At 45.8% G+C, this 19757-nt stretch overlaps 2 protein-coding genes across 6 annotated transcripts in view; one reads left to right on the top strand and one right to left on the bottom strand.

Annotated features, from left to right (window-relative positions):
• The window catches only part of SETD3 (SET domain containing 3, actin histidine methyltransferase), a 99635-nt gene extending 95407 nt beyond the window's left edge, over positions 1 to 4228 (bottom strand). The window contains exon 1 of one of the 3 annotated variants that reach the window (XM_049899557.1): positions 4068 to 4228. The gene's annotated coding sequence lies outside the window, so the exon portion shown is untranslated. The remainder of the gene's footprint in view (positions 1 to 4067) is intronic. The other 2 variants (XM_049899553.1, XM_049899556.1) reach the window with 2 other exon arrangements.
• Positions 4229 to 4419: 191 nt separating this feature from the next.
• The window catches only part of CCNK (cyclin K), a 28882-nt gene continuing 13544 nt past the window's right edge, over positions 4420 to 19757 (top strand). The window contains exons 1-6 of one of the 3 annotated variants that reach the window (XM_049899560.1): positions 4420 to 4520; positions 4718 to 4857; positions 5349 to 5684; positions 15839 to 16087; positions 16575 to 16656; positions 18073 to 18204. In XM_049899560.1, coding sequence (XP_049755517.1) covers positions 15891 to 16087; positions 16575 to 16656; positions 18073 to 18204 — 411 coding nt within the window. In that variant the 5' untranslated portion in view covers positions 4420 to 4520; positions 4718 to 4857; positions 5349 to 5684; positions 15839 to 15890. Of the gene's footprint in view, positions 4521 to 4693; positions 4858 to 5348; positions 5685 to 15838; positions 16088 to 16574; positions 16657 to 18072; positions 18205 to 19757 lie in introns of those variants that run through there. The other 2 variants (XM_049899558.1, XM_049899559.1) reach the window with 2 other exon arrangements.

Below are 19757 nucleotides of genomic sequence, written 5' to 3'. Positions count from 1 at the left end.
AGGGAAGGAGTGTGCTAATGGGAGAGAGCAATTAGGACTATATAGCAAGGTGTGTATAAATTTTTATATGAGAGACTGACTTGATTTCTAAACTTTCACTTAAAGCACAAATTAAAAAAACAATAATAATACACTTTACCTAACACCAAAAAAAAAACTCTAAGTTTTATAAAAAGAAAAATGAGATGATACAAAGACACCCAACGTACAGAAATTTATTTTGCAAAGAAAGGTATGTACACGTAAACACAACAAAAGTAAAACTTTCGTAGAAAATTTTAAAAGCAAGGATTCCTTTGTTTTATATTCTCAACTGCTTAAATATGACCCAGAATGGCTTGACATCCAAAATAAATGTTTCTATGACTGTAGCAAAAAAAGAAAAAGGATGCACAAATCAATTCTTCCTTGATAAAAAAAAAAAAAAAAAAAAAAGGGCCCAAATAGAATGCTCATTAATTAAGAAAACAAATAATTTGGCCACAAACAACCTCCAAAGTAACATAAGCATAAAAATACAGTCACTGTTCTGTTAAAAGTATCTAACACCACAGTGCTAAAAAACCAAACCCGTTGCCATTGAGTCAATTCCAACTCATGGTGACCCCACGTGCGTCAAAGCAGAACTGAGTCTCATAGGGTTTTCAATGGCTCCCGCCTTACAGAAGTAGATTACCAGGCCTTTCTTCCACGGTGCCTCTGGATAAATTCGAACCACCAACCTCCTGGTTAGTAGTCGAGTGCAAACTGTTCACACCACTCAGGGAACCAGCCATAGCACTAAATGGCTCCCACTCCTCTTCTGGGGGAACAAAATCATCACTCATTCCCAGCACTGACTTACATGGGGAGGACTCACACTTATTTAACACTCACTTCCACCACCACCTCCACCACCACCCCCCCCGCCCCCCGATTTACAGACTTGGAAACCCTATGGGGCAGCTCTGCTCCGTCCTACAGGGTCACTATGAGTCGGAATCGACTGGACAGCAGTGGGTTTGGTTTGGGTTTGCTTCCACCCCCAAACGAATCACCACCCGCAGCAACTAGGGAATAAGAGAACCAGTTACTAAAGATAAAAATCCTCCCAAAGAAAGATACTCATCAAACTACAAACAAAAAAGATGCAGTATGGTTAGCTACATTTCTGAAAGATACTTCAGATTACTGATAAAAAAAAGGGACAACATAACTAACACAGACATTTTTAGATTTGGAAAGCCTCAAACTAAACTGGCATCTAATAAAGAACTCAGAGCAGTCCTGAGTTAGGAGACAGGTTTTTATATGTCGTTGTGCATCGTCGAGTCAGTTCTGACTCAGAGCAGCCTTAAAGGACAGAGCAGAACTGCCCCGTAGGGTTTCCTAGGCCGCAATCATTGCAGAAATAGATCGCCAGGTCTCTTCTCCCACAGAGCAGCTGATGGGTTCAAACCTCTGAACTTTCAATTAGTAGCCGAGCACTTAACCACTGCACCACTAGCGGTCTTTGATTTTTATACACTCACTCATATTTTTTACTAAAATTTCTCCCAGCACAAACTACGAACCTGGTGTTCATTGAACTCAATAATTACTGTCTTAGACTGGGTTCTTCAGAAGAGCAAAACCAGTGAAGCATATACATAACTCAAGGAAGTGGCTCACAGAGTTGTAGAGGCTGGCAAGTCCCAAGTCCATGGGTCAGGCATCAGGCTGGAGGCTTCTCCTGACTCTATGTAGCTGCAAGGACTGACAAACCCAAGACTGTAGGTGAGATGGCAGGCTGCTGGCTTATGGGCTATGGAGGTTGATGAATCCCAGGTACTGGAAGTCAGATGATGACAAGCCAGATGCAGGATCCAGGGCAAGCAAGGGAGCTTTGCCAGAACATCTACACATGTATATACATGTACACACACACACACATACGTATATATACACAGATATATAGAATACAGGCCACGCCCCAAGAAAACTCCCCTCATAACTGATTGGCTGATTACATCAGATCATATCGTGGAGGATAATTACACCATGACATAACTACCAAATTATAACCACTACAAAACTGCCAAACTACATCATTACAAAGCTGCCAAACCACTGAGAATCATGGCCCAGCCAAACTGACAACCTTAGCCATCACAATTATCTACTAAATATTTACTACACGCAAGCCTCCGGGGTGCTAGTGTTGATACTTCCCTCCAGCGATGTCAAAATTTTTGTCATTCTCTCCTAGATATGAGCGCGTGAAGTTTCAAGTATGCTGTCTTTGCCGTTTACCAGAGCTTTCAAAACAACAATCTTTTTCCAATGGTTGAACTTCAGAAAGATAAAAGATTTGAGTACAGCCTTCAACTTTTTCTCATTTTCCAGTGGCTTCTAAAGCCAAGGTTCAGTCATGTGGTCTAAATGCCCAACTGCAAGAGAGGCCCTCTCACTGACAACCTCACTGCGCTCTTAGGGAAGAGACCAGAAGAACTGTCTACAGTACATACATGTTTTAATCTTCAAGTCCAACATCACTCCTATTCCAAGAAAAAAGCACTGAGGGGACTAGAAGCAGCAATCATTTTACTCGCTGAGTAGAGTTTCATTTCAGACATTAACTTACAATCTTGAATACACAAGAGTAAAAGAAGGGCCAGAAAGGAAAGGGGTAGCAGATGGTTAAAAACGAGGTTGTCTGGAGTGCCAATAAAGAGGTTCTGTAGATCTCTGAGAACTCGCTTTTGCAAACTTTCTTGGGCCAGAGAAAAATTCCTGGGTAAGTTGTTGGAACTTCACCAAAATATCAACCACAGCGGCCTCTGGGACTACTTTGGTAAGGTAGAAAGGCAAGCATGCGTGTGTGCGTGGTAGCCCCTGCAGACACAACATACCATGCATGGTCCAAGCAAGTCTTGGCAGATGTCACCAGTGGAGACAGGGACTGCTTTTATTTTGCTATTTCCTTGAATTAAATGTATCCACCTTCTAAAAAGTGTATGAAAACCTCTCCAAAGTTGTCAACGGTTAGTTCCATTTTCAAATACCAGTAGGGTCATTTTTGAGAAGAAAAATGAGAAAGGGGAAGGTGTAATTTGTACGGGATACAATTCACTTTTCGGTGTACAGTTGAGTCGTGACAAACGTGTGCAGCCATGCCACCACCACCAGAACCAATCCAGGAACACTGAGGTCCTTCACTAAAAGATAATATCTTTGGGGATTCTTAGAGCAAAATCAATCTGTCAGCAAACTACAAAAGTTTTTTTGCTTTTTTTTTTTAACTTTGGAAACATCACCTTCTGCATTTAGAACGAGGACACCATACACTCCACGAGATTCTAAAGAAACACGTGAAGAATTCCTCGTGACTGGGCCGTCCCCTCCCCACGCCGCACGGCCCGGGTGCGGCCCCGCAGCAAGAGGCGCACGTCCCTGATCCGCTCCTCTCCCCCAGTGGAGACCGGGAAGGCAGAGTCACAGCCAGTCTGGAGCCACGAGGCCCCAGAGTTTGATGCCGAATGACAAAGTCCGCAGCCCCGAATTCTTCTCCCTAGTAGGGCAGCGCGCGTGGAGGCGGGCCAAGGTGCGTGGGAAGGCAGCTGACCTATTTCCTCCGGCCGTGCTGGTAACTGGAAAGTGAGCGGCGGCGCGGGGACGGGTCCCCACCACCCCGGGGCACCCAAGGCTTGGAGGGGAGGAAGAGAACACACAGCCTGCACCCGGGCGGCGGGTGGCGACAGGAAGGAAGGAAATGAGAGCGCGACCCGGCCGCACGCGAGCCGAGTCGGGAAGGAGCGAGGGGCCGGGCCGGCCGGGAGCCGGGACTGAGGGTGCTGCACCGGGACGGGGGCGCTCCCTGCACCTGCCGTCATCCGGGGGCGGTGGGACGCACCCCCGACCAGGCAGGGCCGTCAGGGCAGGCCGAGGCCGCCCCCAGCCCACCAGGGCCCGACCGGCCGGCCGGCAGGCGCGGGCCCGGACCCGCGAGGGGCGCCGGCGGGCGGTGGGCGGCCGCGCAGAGAGGGGGGCAGCAGCGTGAGTCCCCTCAGCCCGCGGGCCGCGCGCGCAGAGCCGCCGCAGGCACTCACCTGCCTGCTTCCCCTTCGCGCAGCGGCGGCGCCACACTCCGGCCCAGACCCCACCGTCCGCCTCAACCAAGCCCCAGGCGGCGGCGGCGGCGGCAGCGGCCGGACGGGAGGGCGGGACGGCGGGACGGCGGCCTGAGACTGCCCCGCCGCCGCGGCCCAACCCCGCTCCGCTCGCCCCCGGGGCCCCGCCCCCGGACCGCCGCCGCCACTGCTCATTGGCCCAGGATTCCGACGCATGGCGTGTCCCGCCTGCGGCCCCGCCCGCCCCTCGGCCGTCCTTCCGCCTGCGTTCCTCCCCAGCCATTGGCCCTGCGGGCTCCCGGGGGCGAGAGCGGCCGCCTGAGCCCCCGCCAGCTTCGGCGTCACCATTGGTTGGGTTGCTCCCATGCCCGAGCTTTAATTGGACAAAGTGCGCGCCAGGCCCCGCCTCTCGCGTCAGAGTTCCGTTAGCAGGTTCGGTTGTTTCCTAATCCCTTTCGCCCGGGGCGGGGCCGGCGGGATGGCCTTTTTGCCGGCTCCACCGCCTGCACGCAGCAACTACTGACCCGCGGGGAGGGGCGGGGAGGGGCGGGGAAGACACCGGCAGCTTTTCCTTTTTTTTTTTTGGAGGGGGGGGAAAAGAGCGATACTTTCTTCTGATTGGCTGACAGGCCCTATTCTCCCCGCCCCCCGGCGCTTGTTTTCCGTCGCGAGACGCAGCGCGATGACGTAGGCGCCCTGACGTTCCATGTCCAAGATGGCCGCAGTCGGCAAGGAGGGTCGTCGCTAAGTGGCTTACCTGAGGCGAGGGGTGAGTGACCAAGGGACAGCGGGCAGCGGCACCCACCTCCTGCGGACCTGGAGGTCGGAGGAGGGTATGACCAGCTGTCGCCGTCCGCTGGCGGAGCCTCCCTTCCTGGTTTCCGCTTCCCTCCGCTATCCCCCGGTGCATATTGAAGTTAGCGGAAGACAGGGGGTGCGGGGCGGGGTTCGAGAGAGGGTCTGAGGCGCAGGGACAGGGCGGGGAGCCCAGCAGGACGCTGGAGCAAGTAACGTCCCTCGCCGCGAGGCGCAGTCAGGGTTCGGGGACCTTCTAGCAAGTGAAGAGAAGCGGCGGGGGACTTAGGCTCGCACACTCTTAGCCGCACGGGCGCCGACTCTCCATTTCTTTGCAGTTTCGAGGTGTGTCGTCCTTGGTTAGGCCTGAGACTTTGGGGACTTGTCGTGAGGAGGGGGTCGCTATCGACTACTCCAAACGATTTGTGTTTTTCCACAATGTCTCTTATTAATTATTAAACACAGGGGTTATTGGTTACGCCGGACGCCAGAGGCCTCAGTCACCAAAAGGGTAAGAGAAAAAGAGTAAGCAAGCTTACGGCAGACAAACGCCAAAGTCTAAGGTCCAAAGTCCAGACACCTCTGCCACTGTTGACGACGTTGTCTCGTTAGGCTCAGGAGCCCTATATCAGGCCTCTACCTCAGTGAGACTTTGGTCAAGCTAGGGTCGCGAGGGGATCGACTTCCCTTCAGACTGACTGGAGACCCGGGTGACTCGAAGGCCCATCGCCCTTACTTCCGAACTCAGCTGGCTCTGGGACCCCGGTCGATCAACCTGTCGCACAGGGAGTCCTCTGGCAGGTGAGGGGTCTCACACCGCTTTTCCACTGTCCTAAAGGGGGTGGCTCTGATATGCTCCGAGCAAAGTTGAGCCTTACTGTCTCTTCTTTTCTACACGTTGGGGCTTTTCTGAGCCCTTTCGGTTGGCGTTGGTAAGTACTTGTTTAGGACTTAGCTGGAGCTCTAGGAGCCCGTTTGGTTGATATCGATAAGTCCTTTTTTGTGCCTTAGCTGGTTCCGGTTTTTCTGTTGATAAAGTTGTTTTTTTCCTCTAGGTTACATCATCTTATCTCCTTTCTTCACATGTTGTTTCCTTCCTCATTTACTTTCAGCTAGCCTGCTCTCCACAGGACTCTTCCATAGTCTGGTGTACTCCAGCTTTGGAGTTTGAAGAGCCGTGTAACAAGGGAGGACTAAGATTGAGGGAAAAGCACTACTGTGATTAGATTAGTTCTTACCTCAGTATCGTCTTTGCCAGCGCTCTCTAGGATGTTTGGTTTGGTTTAGCTTGGTTCCGTTTGATACTAGGGGAATCCTTCTTTAGGAAGTTGAGGAGTAGGCCTAGAGGTTATCTAAGTGCTTTTAAACTATTAGGTGCACCAAGTAAGATCAGTAACGCTTCCTAAATTTGGATTGCCAGGTAAACACAGCTTTCGCTAAGTCATCTGGCATTCGGAACGACTTTAAAGAGCAGTTACTTGAGGATGGCCTTTTATGATTGTGAGACAAAGTTGGCAATGTTTGTGATCCTCTGTCTAAATCGCTCATTAGAGATATCTAACACAGCGCTTTGCAACTGGCGCCTGTTAAAGGTTTGTGTGAATGATGTTCCTTGAATGAAAGCTCCATGAAGAGAGGAATTTTTTCTTTTTAATACACAAATTGTTTTGTGATATTGGTTGCCAACCCAGCGATGTGTCAACACTCTCCCCTTCTTCGTCCTGGGTTCCCTGTTAACGTTCATCCAGTTTTCCTGCTCCTTCCTACCTTCTCATCTTTGCTTTTGGGCTGGTGTGTGACCCAACTACAGAAGTGTGTTTTTCACCTGTGTTGTTGTTTGCCTGTTTAATCTTTGGTTGAAGGGTGAACCTCGGGAGTGACTTCACTACTGAGTTAAGAGAGTGCCTGGGGGCTGTACTCTCGAGGCTTCTCCAGTCTCCATCAGCAACTCTGGAGGAATTTTTTCTTATTCAGCCTTGTATTCCCAGCACCTAGAAGAGTGCCTGCCTTACAGTAAGCTCTCATTACTGCCAAATGAATGAATGGATGGATGATGGCAATAGGGACAGTATTGCTAGACATTTGGCTTGAAAAATGTGAGTGTACTTAGGATGCCTGCCTGTTAAATAACCCTGATTGTAAATGTAATAAATATCCAGGATTGTTTTATTCAGAGTAGCTACTGTTAGTGTCTAATTTTAGAGTTTTTTTTTCCTTTTGTCTAGGTTTGATTATGTAGTGATGCATAATTCAGACGTATTAGCTGATTCTTGTATAGATGGTGGTTAATGTTTGTTCCATTTTGAAAATGTGGTTTGTACCACAAGTAATAAAAAAAAATTTAATTGCTAATGAAGTTTTTAAATTTTTAAATGCCATTTCTAAAATTGAATATCATTTTTTAAAATGGTTATCATTTTGACCTATAAGATGAGCTAGTTCGTTTCAGGAAATTGTTTGAGGGCAGTGAGTATACCAAGTGTCTAAAAGGAAGAAAAATGTTTTCTCTAAAAGTTAGATAGGTCAAACAAGAGAAGATTGTAAGGGAATGTCTAATTGGGTTATATGTGACTCACTTGCAGATAAGATTGTAAAGTCATTATTCATAGCTTTTGAGAAGTCCTAAGAGGTGTGGTTAAGGGTAGAAGACTGAAGACACAAATGTCTCAGTTTTCACAGAGAGCAATTAGATAATTTTAGAAGCTAAACCAAAAACCAAACCCAGTGCCATCGAGTCGATTCCGACTCATAGCGACCCTATAGGACAGAGTAGAACTGCCCCATAGAGTTTCCAAGGAGCGCCTGGCAAATTCAAACTGCCGACCCCTAGGTTAGCAGCCGTAACACTTAACCACTACACCACCAGGGCTTCCCGTTTTAGATGCTAGAGTTTATTAATCTGTCTTAGAATCTTGTTGGGAGAGCAAAGAAAGAGTCTGTAAGTGCTTGGAAAAGAACTAGTTCCATCAAACCGGCATAGCTTCAATAAGAAAAAAGGTGACACAAATCTTATTTCCTTTTGTGATGAATTTACTAGACTGATGGTAGGTAGGGGCTGCCGGACATGAGTCCATTTAGGTTTCCTTAGAACTCTGAACATACTGTCTCTTCCTGTCCTAGTAAGCAGAAGAGTAAATGTACATTGAATAAGGTCTAGCTGGGTGGATTTATATCCATTCAGATTACCAAACCTGAACTGTTGGTTTATGAATTTGCGAGCAGACTGGATGGCACCTAACAACAACAACAACAAACTGTTGGTTAATAGGTTGATACCAGCCTGAAGGGAGTTCTTTAGAGATACGCTACAGGGCTATCTATGGTCTTGCCCTTGGGGCCTGTTTACTCTGTTCAGCAGTTTTTATTACCAGCTTTGAGAGTATGAGAGGCATGCTTCTCAAATTCCTGAATGTACTTAGGATGTGTAGCGATAGCTAGCATGTTTGATAACTCTCAGGATTCAGAGCTCTTAGCGGCTAAAATAACAGGGCAAAACTGACAAGATATAAATTTATCAGGGGTGGTTATGTTTACAGAAACTCATTTGTATGTGTTTGAGATGAGGAAGACCTGACTTGCAAAAACGGTTCTAGGATGTACTGTTCCACTCACAGAAGTAAAGTTGTGTGCAGATTGACAAATTGTGGCTCTTAGCGACTGTTGTTGTTAGGTGCCCGTAAGTCAGTTCTGACTCATAGCATACAACAGAACAAAGCACTGGCTGGTCTTGTGCCATCCTCTTAGTGACTAGCTGTTTGAATTGGGCCAGTTGCTTCATGTCTCTCTGGCCCTGTTTTCTCAGTGATAAAATGTGAGGATAAGAATACATAGCTTGGAGGGATCCTGCCACTCAGTGGACACCCCATGGATGTGCTACTGAGTATTGTAGTCTCCCTCTTCCCAGGTACTGCGAAGGTATCAAGAGTATTGTTTTCCATTTTGATTGCTAATGTTTAAGAGGGACCTGGAAACACTGAACGCCATGTTTAAGAAAATGGGGCTGTTTCTTTACCTCAGAGAAGACAAAAGAATGTAAAAATTGTCTTCACATATTTGAAGGGCAATCAGCAGATAAGGGAAATGTATTTTCTGCAGCTCTCAAGGCTTCAAGAGCTAGACGCCATGGTGGGAGTTACAGAGGGTTGTTGGAAGGTAGATTTCATTCATTCAGTATTCTGTACCGTTTATATACCAAATCTAGGTGACGAGTGGAACAGATGGCAGATGAGCTGCATAGATAAAAATCAATATATTAATTTTATAAGAATTAATGTGAACATCAGTTGTTAATACCCAGCAATGCCATAAGCTACTTTGTAAACTAGTAAAAAAAAAAACTAAAATTTTTTTTTTTAAGTAAGGTCCCATTAATTAATGAAAGTAGAAGGAGCCCTGATGGCGCAGTGGTTAAGCGCTCAGCTGTGAACTGAAAAGGTTGGTGGTTCGAACCCACAAACCACTCCACTGCAGAAAGATGTGGCAATCTGCTTCCGTAAAGATTACAGGCTAGGAAACCCTAAGGAGCAGTACTCCTCTGTCCTATTGGGTTACTATGAGTCGCAATCTACTCAATGGCAACAGGTCAGTGCAGGTGACTAAATGAAGGTTGGTGACTGACCGAATATTTCTGTTATTTAACAAGGAATTTCTGTACTGAGTGAGAGAACTGCGTAATATTTAAGTGGCTACTATTATTTCCAGCTGTAAGAGTTGATGGTTTTAAATGTTGAAAGGGCATTTAATTTATTGTCATGTAAAATAATATATCCTGAAAGATGTTACTGAAATGCCTTGACATGCTGTTTGTTTCTGGAGGGATATTTGTTTCATAGAGCTCATAAACCTCTCAGTCGGCTTCACAGTAATACGAGTTGCTGATGAGAAATTCTGTAATTTAGGGTCTTGTGAAAAGATAATTAAAGAAGTAACAGGGAATAGAACTGAGGCAAGAGCTTTTTCTGTGAGGTAAATGATGAGAGAACTGTCTCTGTGCTATTTATGGACTTTTATTTTCACTGTATTTCATGTATGGTTCCTTCTGCCCCAGAGCCTAACAGTGCCTACATTAGATCCTTAGCGTAGGGCTTCGCCAGTGGCTACAAGGTAAAACAGGCTCAGATATGGGCTGAGATTCTTTTCCACGCCTATTGCATTTCTACTGGGTTGTTCTTTGTCTTCCTCAAACTTTTCCTTTACCTCTCTCTGTCTCAGAGAAAGAGCCTCCCTTCTAAGTTTAACCTTCTTACTCTGTTTTTATTGACCCTTGGCCAGTTATCTCCTCTTCAGGACTGGTTTGCCCGCCTCTGGTGACTCCTTTCCTTTTGGCTTCAGACAGCCTCATTGTCTTTATGGTACAAAACAAGACACAACAACAAAAGCCTGCCCCCTGCTCTTCCACCTGTCACTTTCTTTGAGCAGCAGATGTCTCAGAAGGATAACCTATTAATTAGCGTGTTCATTCCTTAACTCTTTGTTGTCTCCCTTCTGCCCCACTGCACTTCTAAAAATGTTCTCTTATGTATATGTGTGTGTGTAAAAGGGCTTGGGGGCAGTGTCTGACCTCTGACTTCATAGGGGGAAGAAGAACAATATCAACAGGCCAAGGCTGATTCCTATGAGGCAGAGGCCACTTTACCAATTCCAACACCAACGGCACCCTGCTTCTCCACTGGGTTCACTAAGTCATTGCAGTAGCCACACCGAACTCACAGTCAATACTCATGATTATGGGGCTTATTAGGGAAGTAGCAGATTATAATTCAGGATCAGGAACACTCAAGGATATAGTTGTTCCATCAAGACAGCCACTTCCTAGCTGCGCTTGCAGGCACACCTCTCCCTGGCCTAGGCCTCTGCCCAAAGGCACTCAGCTTTCTCTCTCCTTGAGCTGGGAAACCCACCATCTCGTCTCCTGCTGCCAGGTCTCTCCTGCTACCATTTCTCACTGTCTTGAGGCTTATGGCTCGCTCTCTCTCGGGTCCTGCTTCCAGGAGCTTCTCAGCCCAGAGATCCCAGGCCCAAAGGATGTGCTGGCTTCTGGCTGTTGTTCTTCCTTGGTGGTGGTGGGATTCTCTCTTTTCCCACCTCTGGAAGGGCTCCTTTCAAGCCCAGCGACATGGCAGAACTGACCAATCCCTTTGGTGGGCTACAATTCCCCTATCGCAGAGTCCTGCCCAGTCACTTGGGTGGGAGTTACAAGTCCAAGGCGAAGAAGGCCATACAAAAGCAAACCATCTTACCACACTGTGTGTCCCCATTATTGAGCTATATATAATTTACATATTATGCCAATCACCTATTTAAAGTATACACAGTTCGTTATTTTTTAGTATTTCACAGAGTTAAGCAAACATCAGCACAATTTTTAATATCTGTAGTAAGCACTAAATCACCCTTTGTAGTAACCTTTTCATAATTGTTTATCCTTTAACTTTTCTGTAACATTTTTCCCTGTTGACTACCACTTCTAGCTTGAAACTGGCATCTCTGGGTTTCTTAGTAATTAAGGATGCGAATTTTCCCACCTCATTGACCATTCCCACCCTGTTTCTCCTTTGATGATGATTCTTCCAGCAGGTAGTTGTTCATCAGAGTTCTGTCCACACACCTCTTCTTTTTCACTCTCCGCATCACTCCATCCATCACCTCGACTTTACTTGTCATCTCTATGTTGTTGTTGTTGGGTGCTGTCAAGTCAGTTCCAACTCATAGCAACCCTATGCACAGCAGAACGAAACACTGCCCGGGCTGGCACCATCCTCACAGTCGTTGCTATGTTTGAGCCCATTGTTAGAACCACTGTGTCAGTCCATCTCGTCGAGGGTCTTCTTTTTTGCTCGCCCTCTACCAAGCATGATGTCCTTCTCCGGGAACTGATCCGTCCTGATAACATGTCCAAAGTAATCGAGATGGAGTCTCGCCATCTTTGCTTCTAAGGAGTATTCTGGCTGTACTTCTTCCGAGACAGATGTGTTTGTTCATTTGGCAGCCCATGGTATATTCAGTATTCTTCCAAATACATAAGTTCTTTCCAGCTTTCAAGAGACCTCTGTTATCTGCCTGATTAATATTTGTACAAGTGTCTTAAAAATTCTTGTGAAACCCAGCATGTATAGAACCAAATTCTTCCTGCCCCCCACCCACTGATACAAGCTTTTTCATGTCTTCCCCATTTTTCATTTTGGTACCCCTCTTCTCTGTCATTCAAACTTGAAATCATTGTTGCCACTCGTCGCCTCACTGCCAGTTGTGATGTCCCCTTTTTCCCCACTGCCATCGTCCAGGGGCAGACCCAGAGTAGGCATTACTTTGAGGGTTGCAGTGGTCTCCTAACTGATCTTCCTTCTGCTCTGTCCTCTGTCCGTGTCTGTTACACAGCGCTGGGCATCATCACCCTCTCCCCTTCCCACGCCTTAGGGTTTTTTCATGGCCCTTACATTATTTGTTGCTCTTTGTCTCTCCGGCTAGGAAGTAAGCTTCTGGGGGCAAAGACCTCATGTCCCTTGTTCCCTGCTGTATCATTGAGGCCTGGCTTGTAGTATATGCTCAGCAAATATTTGAATGAATAAGAACACAGAGAAGAGTTAGGTTAACGTATCTTAAAGTAGAGATTCCCAGCTAGTGTACCATGAGTAAATCACAGATGTGCTGAGCTAGGATTCCCTCAGCCAACTGGCCAGTTTTTCTTCTACTCTGCAAGAATGTATATGAACGTTTATTGCTATGGTTAATAATCAAAATCCAGAAACATTTCAAATGTCCGTCCACAACAGAATGGATAGATGAACTGAAAAACCAAACCTGTTGCCCTTGAGTTGGTTCTGAGGACAGAAAAGTTTTGGTATAGTCATAGAACAGAGTATCATACAACAGAGTTTCTCAGCTCAGCCCTATTGACATTTGGGGCCAGATGATCCTTTGTTGTGGGGGCCAGTCCTATACAGTAAGGAGCCCTGGTGGTGTGGTGGTTAAGCACTTGGGTGCTAACCAAAAGGTTGGTGGTTCAAACTCACCACACACCCCAGAGGAGAAATATGTGGCAGTCTGCTTCTGTAAAGATGACAGCCTTGGAAACGTTGCAGGGCATTTCTGCTCTCTTCTATAGAATTACTATAACTCGCAACAATAGATTTTAGTTTTACTGGTCCTATGCATTGTAGGATGTTCAACAGCATTCCTAGCCTCTACCCACTACACGCCAGTAGCATTCCCCCCAGTTATGACAATAAGACGTGTTTCTACACATTGTCAAATGCCCTGTGGGACACAGAAGCCTCCCTGGTTGAAAACTACTGTATAAGTTAATAAGAATGAACACATACTGCTTCTTGGAACAACAGGGATGAATCCTGCAGGCATAATATTAAGCAAAAGAAACCAGATGTAAAAGAATTGGTAGTGTGTCATTTCACCAGCCTTCAAAAACAGGCAAAATAAATCGATGGCGATGAGGTCAAGATAACGGTTTTCTTTGGGGGCTAGTTGTCAGGAGAGGCACGAGGAGAGCTTTTGGTAATAGTTTCTCAGTCTGAATGGTATTACACAGAACAAGAACAAGTTCAGTGGCACAACAAGAAAACTATTAGATCCAGAATGACAGTAGAGTCAGTACCTGGTCTCTTCATACAAGTCCATGTCATGAAAAAGCCAAAAAGATCAATCAACTGTACACTTAAAATTTATGTACTTTTCCTGTTGTATGCAATAATTCAATTTAGAAAATGAATTTTAAAAACCAGCACCCACATATAAGCAAGTATTCAGTCCTTGACAACTAAAGAATTCTGATCTAGACAGGGTAAGGACATAAGGGGTCCTGCTAGTCTCCTAGACAGTCTGATCTGATTTCTCCCCACCCCACCCCCAACTTTTTATTACATGAAAGACCCATACAGTGACTGCTTGTTCACCCTGTGGCCTAGACTGGACACCTGTTAACATGTCATGACATTCACTCCGTGACTGTGTTTTGGCCAAACCATTGGAAAGTTACAAGCATTGTTGATACCAAATATGTTGATACTGAAAAACACCAAGCCCACTGCTGTTGAGTGGGTTCCAACTCACAGTGACCCTACAGGATGGGGTAGAACTGCCCCTTAGGGTTTCCAAGGCTGTAAATGTTTACAGGGAAACCCTGGTGCTGTAGTGTTTCAGAGCTGTGACTGCCAACCAAAGGTGGGCAGTTCAAGTCTACTAGGCGCTCCTTAGAAGCCCTGTGGGGCAGTTCTGCTCTGTCCTTTAGGGTTGCTATGAGTCAAGACAGCAACAGGTAACGGGTAAATGTTTACAGAAGCAAACTGCCACAGCTTTCTCTCACAGAGTGGCTGGTGGGTTCAAACTGCTGACCTTTGGTTAGCAACCAAGCACTTTAGCCACTGCACCACCATGGCTCCTAAACATCAGGATATTTTACCCTAAATACTTCAGCCTGCAGCTCCTAAGAATAAATTCGTTCTCCTATGTAGTCACAATATTACTTTTACCCCTAAGAAAATTAACAGTACTCCCTAATATTATCTTAGTATACAGGCCACGTTAGAATTTCTCTAATTGTTCAAAATTTCTTTTATAGCTTTTTTTAAAAACAGGATCCAGTCAAGTTTCACACATCGCATTCAGTTGTTACCCCTCTTTAGCCTTTTTAAATCTAGGACAGTTCCTCCCACCTTTTTGGTTTTTTTGCATGGCATTGACTTTTGTGAAGAGACCAGTACTAGCCCTCCAGTCTTGTTGACTCTCCACATTCTGGAATTGACCAGTGGTTTCCTTGTTGTGCCATTGAAGTTGTTCTTCTACCCCCAGTATTTACTGTAAACTGGGAGTTAAATCTAAAAGCTTTTGGGGGGCAGGGTCGCCACATAGGTAGTGTTTATCTCCTGTTACCTCATCAGGATACACCTGATGGCGGGTTTTCACCCTATTAGTGATGCTGAGTTTGATCATTTTGTTAAGGTAAAAGTACTTTGTTCCTAATAGTTATCACTACTGCTAGCAAAGTGGATTTATTTTTTATATTTCTTTTTTAATATTACTGTGGACTCACGGGTTGTTTATTCACTGTTTTACAGTCAATCGTAGTCATTTTTCTCTTTAATATGCACCTTGCCCTGACTGTACCTAGTGGGAACCCATCATGCTGGCTCCTGTGTCCTTTTGGTAAGGTTCCAGTTAGTCTGAGCACATCCCAGGCAGGCTGCTGCCCCAAATTGGAATGAGATTTTTTTTCAGCGAGTCCTGGTTCCCTTTAGAAGGTAGTGGTTTTGAGAAACTAAGACTGGGGTGCTAGATATGTTCCTTGTTATGGGAATGTCATTGCTTCTAGGTGCAGCCGTGTGTAAGATGTCTGCTTCTCCCTGGCCTTGTCAGCTGAGAGCATACTGTCAAGTCTGGGACTTTTTTAGCTCAGTGGTTAAAGCACTCAGCTGATAACTGAAAGGTTAGTGGTTTGAACCCACCGGCTGCTCTGCAGAAGAAAGATGGGGCAGTCTGCTTCCTGTAAAGATTTACAGCATTGGAAACCCCATGGGGCAGTTGTGCTCTGTCCTAGAGGGTCACTATGAGTTGGAATCAGCTCAACAGCAATGGGTTTGGTTTTGGTTTGGAAGACAGACACCTGGTTTCACTGATAGAAACTCCAGCAGCATGAGGGAACTGAGTGGAGTGAAGAAGGGCAGAAAGGAAAGTGAGAGTACTTGGTTTCTTTGAACTGTTTTGTCTAGGTTTAACTCCTTAGACTCAGGAAAGAGGGAGGAAATGCTCTTCCTTTTAAACTCCCATGAAATGTGGGATTTATGGATAGTGTGTGGGCCGTAGCACTGATTAGCTTTGGCGATTAGCCTGGGGTTCTATGGGATAACTGATAGCGTGGTTTCTGTGAGAAACTTTGATCCAAAGTACCTATGAGCTGGAGATGGCATCCCTTTTCAACTTCTTTCTTTTTCTCTTTCTCTTAGGATTCTAGCATTTTCAGAGAACCTTTTGAAAATAACGAATCTACCTCAATAAATGAAGGAGAATAAAGAAAATTCAAGCCCTTCAGTAACTTCGGCAAACCTGGACCACACAAAACCATGTTGGTACTGGGATAAGAAAGACTTGGCTCATACACCCTCACAGCTAGAAGGACTCGACCCGGCCACTGAGGCCCGGTACCGCCGGGAGGGGGCTCGCTTCATCTTTGATGTGGGTACACGTTTGGGGCTGTATCCTGATTCTCCTTGAAGCCTGTGTTAGACCCAGGGCCCCTCCCCACCCATAGTAGGTACCGTAGACAAAATGCCCAGTAATTTCCTACTAAAACAGCTCTTACAAAACGTTGCTTATGGTTTGTTCTGCTCCTCAGGGGTTTGTCCATTCTTTCTCTATCATTTAAATGTGTAGACTTAGCTGTTGAGCACAATGGCCACCCAAGAGGAAAGCCAGCACCCGTTAGGATCTCAGTGAACATTAAGGTGCTTTTAAAAGAAGGTGAAGCTATGCCTTGTTAAAAGCATAAAACTTCAACTGGCTAATCTTGGTACCAGAATCCTGACGCCCTGAAATTCCTGTCTACCAAGGCTTGGCCACTGGTATTTATTTACTTTACCTTGGTTTTGTTGTCGTTTTTGTTTCTCTTTATTGTTTTTCCATATTTACCTAAGAGCATAACCTGTAAAAATTCTTGGCTGAAGTCCTTAACCAGCACAACAGACACTATGATACCCTGGCAACTGGAATAATTTATTTTCATCGCTTCTATATGTTTCATTCCTTCAAGCAATTCCCAAGATATGTAAGTGTTTCCGTTTCATTATATTTGTCACGTTTACTATGTCCGTACAGTATTTTCTGATGGGTAAGCTATACTGTCTTCAAATTTTAGAGGATGGATTGTAGTCTCTCTTTATATCATATTTTCCAGGAAGTATTTTTATAAAGGTATGTCGTGCATATAAACAAAATCAAGCTTTAACTTTGTTTTTTCCAGTTAACCATGTTCATATTTTTTTTTTAGGCTAATATGGACCGTAGTCCACACTGTACATTGGGTAAAAGTTTACTTCTTTGTTACCTTTCCCAGTATAAATTTGAGCTTGTAATTGAAACCCAGTAAAGGTGAAAAAAGCAGGTTGGTTACTCTTTGAATGTGCACTTGAAAGCAGCTGCTTTCTTGCCCTCTGTTGGGTCTTTCTTTGCTCTAGGGAGGAAACTGACACAGAGGACCTTGCCTCAAGTTGCTTTCAGTCCACAGTAGGCCGTATAATGTGTACAAGACACATGGTCAAAAGGGAGGCCCCCGGAGAAGTACAGATGGAGGGCGTGGCATTCAAGGGAGAGATGAGTTACATCTCGGAGGGATCCGAGAACATGCGCGGAAGGGGCGCCAGCCTTGAATGTAGTAGGGCCTGGACATGCTGAGATGGGTTGGAGCACCAGGCCAACCAAAGACACTGTGGCCAGGAAGCCTGTTTGACGGGAAGGGGAAGGTGGAACCCTTGAGTGGAAGCGCAGCTAGGTCGGACCGTAGCAGGGAAATTGGACTTCAGTAGGTAAGCAGTGAAATGATTGAAGGATATCATGAAGGAGATGACAGAATTAGACTTAACAGAGAGGTCCTTCTGTTTTTTTTCCTAAGATTACTTAGTCTTGTATGCATGCCTTCCTCACTAGCTTGTGAGGTCCTTGAGGAGGGAGACTGTCAGAATCAGCTTTGTATCCATGGCACAGTGTTTGGAGGGACTAGGGTGGCAGAGGAAGCTGCAGAGGGAGCAGTGAGGGTGCTCAGAGGGTGTGGAGACTACAGTGGGGAAGAGGGAAAACTGTGCAGGCAGCGGCCCAGCGGCCCATCACGGGGCACGGGCTTCAGCAGCAAAGTGCACTGTTCGGGGAGCTGCTACTTGAATGCTAGAATATAAAGAGAAATTTTCTTTCCGTGACTTTTTTACTTTTTGGCATTTACCTTGTTTACATGACATTTCCTTAAGAAAATTAAATTTAAAATATGCCAGATTTTGGGGGAGTATATGTGTTTGTAAAGATTGCTTCACACTTCCAGAGCGTTCATGTGAAGCCCTCAGAGTACCTGTGAATGAGGAAGACGAAGGCTGGCAAATGAGAGGACCGGCTTCTTGTGAAGGCCGAAAGCCTTCGCTCTGTGTCTGTGTGGTCTTTGGTACCAATACGTCAGGAGCTTTTGTCTCTCTTTTAGGTGACAGGAGCTTGTTGTCTCTTTCTGGCTGGGAAGGTAGAAGAAACGCCCAAAAAATGTAAAGATATCATCAAAACAGCTCGTAATTTGTTAAATGATGTACAATTTGGCCAGTTTGGAGATGACCCAAAGGTAAGAATCATACTTTCTGCCTTCTAAACTTGATTCCACATGGTAGCATTAGCATGCAGTGTTTTGTGTTGGTGGTGGCTGTGGCCCCTGTATCTGCCAGTCCCTGTGTCCTGGGTGGGCCTTCTTTAGAAGGCATCTTCCTTGCTTCTGTAAGAGAAGTGAAGACAATGTGGTCTGCGCTTACCTAGTGCTCACTAGTGTGCCACGCAACGTTCTGAGCACCTGATGGATATGGGTGGAAATCCTCTCACTGCTGCTAGCACTCCTAGACCCAGAAGCAGTGTGACTTCTTAGTTTCAGAGGTGGTGACAGGGTCACACCCCCAGCTAGCTTCCGTGTCACACAGAAAGTATGACCACATACACTCTGTCTTTTGCTTCTCAAGAAGGTCTTACATTTGCAGCTCTTTTCAGACGCTCAGATGCTGTTACTGGTCGGACCATCCATCCTGTCCCTTCCTTCAACCCCTGCCAGTGTCCGTAACAGTGCTGCAATAACTGTACACAGTCTTTCAGTATGTTCTAGAAATACCACGTTCAGGAACCGGTGGGAGCTTTCCTTTCACCCGTCTAGATTGCCCTCTTATGTACCCTCATGTTGTTGATGTTTTGTTAGGTGCCATTGAATTGAGTCCAACTCATAGTGACCCCATGTGACAGAGTAGAACTGCCCCATAGGGTTTACTTTGCTGTCATCTTTATGGAAGTGGATCACCAGGTCTTTCTCCCTCAGAGACTTTGGGTGGGTTCAGATCACCAGCCAATTTGTTAGCAGCCAAGTGCTTAACCATTGTGCCACCAGGGCTCTTTGTACCCTTATAGCACAATTGAATTACTCTTCATAGAATTTATCACAGCTTATAATTAGATAGATTTTAATCAAATCATCACAGAAATAACTATCTCCCCTTCTCAACTCTAAGATCGACGAGAGCAGAGACCACATCTTTTGTGCCTAGTGCTTAGTACTGTGGCTGGGCAGGGTAGGCATTGAGCAGATATTGGCTGGATAAATGACAAGTGAATGTTGTGGGGGGAAACTCAGAACCACAGCTTGCTAAGGCATGAAGTTCCATGCTGCTTAAGGCCTCGTTTCTCCTAGCCAGCTTGGATGACCTCCCCAGTGGTTGTCCTTCTCCCTGCCAAGCAGCATTTATCACATGTCTTTGTGAGCTGGGAGCATTTAACAGGGGCCCACGATAGTTCTGCGTGTTTTGTGGTTGTAATTACTGCTAATACCGTCTAAGTGGTACCAGTGTGGGTAACTCTATCCCTTGCACTGAACTATAAACCCAGATATTTCCATCTGCCTATTTATAAAAAAATGTGAATGATCAAAAATGCAACCTTTTAAAAAATACTGTCAGCTATGTTTTCAGTGCCCATGGTAGTTGAGTTTAACAGAACAGTTAGAGTATACTTAGTGTCAACAGTTTAGATATAGAAATAAGTTGTACTGCAATCAGGTCTCCATGAACTGGGTGGCTGATGAGCCGTGGCTGGCAAAGACCTGCGGCACAGCAGGTGAGGATATGTGGCAGCGGCTGACATGTG

The sequence above is a fragment of the Elephas maximus genome, chromosome 10, assembly GCF_024166365.1.
Source record: "Elephas maximus indicus isolate mEleMax1 chromosome 10, mEleMax1 primary haplotype, whole genome shotgun sequence".
Lineage (NCBI taxonomy): Eukaryota > Metazoa > Chordata > Mammalia > Proboscidea > Elephantidae > Elephas > Elephas maximus.
The sequence above is the reverse complement of the archived record's forward strand: the minus strand, read 5'-3'. Positions and strand labels throughout refer to the sequence as shown.